This window comes from Chrysochloris asiatica, unplaced genomic scaffold (assembly GCF_000296735.1).
Source record: "Chrysochloris asiatica unplaced genomic scaffold, ChrAsi1.0 scaffold00403, whole genome shotgun sequence".
NCBI lineage: Eukaryota > Metazoa > Chordata > Mammalia > Afrosoricida > Chrysochloridae > Chrysochloris > Chrysochloris asiatica.
The window spans coordinates 911,851-914,532 of record NW_006408921.1 but is presented as its reverse complement, the minus strand read 5'-3'; the positions used below and the strand labels follow the sequence as shown (position 1 = coordinate 914,532).

Genomic DNA, 2,682 nt, shown 5'->3' with positions numbered 1-2,682 from the left:
ATGGGTATGTATTTTGGTATTTTTTATGCTTTCTGATTGCCTCCAGGTAGATGTGATCAGGAAATGGGCTTCCCTTTTCACTCTTCTTCCTGAGAAGTGTCCAAGATACCACTGTTGGTCATTTTGACGTAATTTAGGATTTAATTTTTGGCCTATTTCCTTTTTTTGTCTGCTTGTCCTGCTCCACAATCCCCGTTCAGGCCTTTTTTCTAGTTGGAAACAGTTCAGGGCCAGCTGTGGCCGTTTGGTTTTAATTGGAAACTATCTCGTTAAATTTCGAGGAGATCTGTGCTCATGTGTAGTAGAACCCTCCGAGGGTGGGGCTGGGGTGCCCACTAGCTCAGGCTCCCCTATAGTCAGAATGGAGGTACGCAGATAGCAAGGGACCAATGAACAGCTACCAAAAGAAAAGAATGTCCACACCTTTACCTCAGCGGTTCTGCCAGGTGTCTGTGGTCACTCCAATCCTTCCCCTGCGTGGTCTCACCCAAAATGGCAGCTACTGGAGCAGCTGAGCGTCCCAGACTAGAAAGCAATAGATTTCTTGCTTCTGCCACAGATTCCCCCAGCTGTAAGCCTTCCAACCTTCTAAATATTCATTTATTTGTGGTTCAGAGTTCTGGGACCATCCCCTGAGCCTGCTTCTCGGGTATTCTGTGTTGTTGTTGGCGGAGCTCCTTTACTGCACTTCCACCCAATCCGCCATCTTGTTTATTCTCCTGTATAGGGTTTCTGAAGAGAACCACCGACCTTGTGGTTCAAACTGACCTTGAGGTCCAGTGTGACTCTCTCTCTCTTTTTAAAAAAAAAAAATATATATATATATATATTATTGTTACATGCTGTTGAGTCAGTTTGGACTCATAGGGACCCTGTATAGTGTTTCTAAGAAGTGCTTGATGAATTTGAAATTCTGACCTTGCGGTTCAAATCAACCTTATCCTACAGAACCACAAGGTCAGTTTGAATCACAAGGTCAGCAGTTCAAACTCACCAGGCATTCCTTGGAAACCCCATTCTGGTTGCTATAAATGGGAACCGACTTGCTGGCATTTAACAACAACATATATATCTATTTAGTGTGTGTGTGTGTGTGTGTGTGTGTGTGTGTGTGTGTGTGTGTGCAGAGTTTGCCAGTACACCAGTGAATCCCCTTCTGGGATACCGTAGTAGCTGAGGAGGGACCTCCTTTCCCATCTGTTGAGCAGGGATTTCTAGAATTAAGCACACAAGTGTCCAGCTTTGAGAGAGTACTGGCTTTGTAGGGACCAAGGCCGAGCAATTGTTGGGAGTTGAGTGCCCTTAAACCCTGATGTCACACATGGGCCTGCACCAGAATCCCCTTGTTGTTGTTGTTAAGTGTCATCAAGTTGATTCCGACCCATAGAATCCCCTAGGAGGCTTATTAAACAAGAATGCTGCCCACACCCCCGGAGTTCTGCTACAGTCCAAGGATTTGCACTTCTAACACGTTCCTAAGAGATGCTGCCACTGGTCTAAGGACCACACTTTGAGAACCACTGGTCAAGAACCAGAGGCTAAGTCAGGATTCTGGGAATATGTGATATGGGAGAGAGGGGCCAGAGGGTTGCGTCTTAGAACAAAGTGTAAGGGAGTGAAAGAGGCCGACCCAGAGAAGGGTAGCCAAGATTTGGAGGCAAGGCAAGCTTAGCTTTGGCCTGATCCACAAGGGGGCGCTGGAACGTAAATTGCATCGAAGTCGTTCTCCTGGAAGGCTGGGAGCCTGGGCTTTGCTACCTCCGCGTCAGTCTGTCTTGGCAGTGGCCGGTCCTGGAGGAGAAGCATGGCGTCCCAGGGAAGGCATCTTTCCTCAGTGGAGGTCAGTTCTTCAGAGAATAGGGTGGCTGTGAGCCAATAACAGCCAAGGTTACCTAGCTGAGGTAATGAGTGCACTGGCTGGGTAAGGGTGTCTTCTAGCATCTACCGGGGTCACCATCCTTAGTCTCCCTTGCCCCTTTAGATCTGTACCGTGCCAACCCCCACAGTGAGTGGGTCATTAAACAGAGCCCCACCTAAGTCAGGACTCCAGGGAGCAGGCCGGGAATGCCACATCTTCCTCCCTCAACGCCGAGAACAGGGGCCTTGACAAAGCTTCCTGGGCTTCTAGCAATGTGGAATCACCTTCAGTGACTGAAGACGCCCAGAGGTCGGCTATGTGTAGATACCAGATCAAGCAGGGAGGAGTTGCTGGCCCAGAGTGGTAGCAAAGCTATTTGAGAGCAAGGTCTGGAACCTCCAAGGCCTCCTTCTTTCTAACCTGTCTTTCAGACCCCACAAAAGAAACAGAACTGGGCTGGCTCCACCCCTTAACTCCCAGGCACAAAATGCCCCCTTTTCCATCCACTCCACTGCTTGGTGTACTTGGATCTCCAAAGATTTTTCTCCATGATTCCCAGCCCCAAAGAGAACTTGAAAATGCAGCACCTTTATCAAGGGAAAGTTTCCCCACCCCTCCCTGGAAAAACTGCTTTGACTGGGGCCCCCCACAGTACAGTAGAACAGCACTGGTGAAGAGCAGGGGAGCTCTGGGACCTTGGACAAGAGCAGCTCTGAGGAGGAGGAAGGTGGTATGGCTATGAATAGCCTGGGAGAGCTGAAAGAGGTAGACCCTTACATCCCACAAGCTTTAAATGTTGCTTTGTATGATCTTGTCATTTTTTC

At 48.7% G+C, this 2,682-nt stretch overlaps 1 protein-coding gene across 1 annotated transcript in view; it reads left to right on the top strand.

The window, feature by feature from the left end:
• The window catches only part of ARHGAP40 (Rho GTPase activating protein 40), a 71,554-nt gene extending 69,517 nt beyond the window's left edge, over positions 1 to 2,037 (top strand). The window contains 1 exon segment of the mRNA XM_006876635.1: positions 1,964 to 2,037. Coding sequence (XP_006876697.1) covers positions 1,964 to 2,037 — 74 coding nt within the window.
• Positions 2,038 to 2,682: the final 645 nt, after the last annotated feature.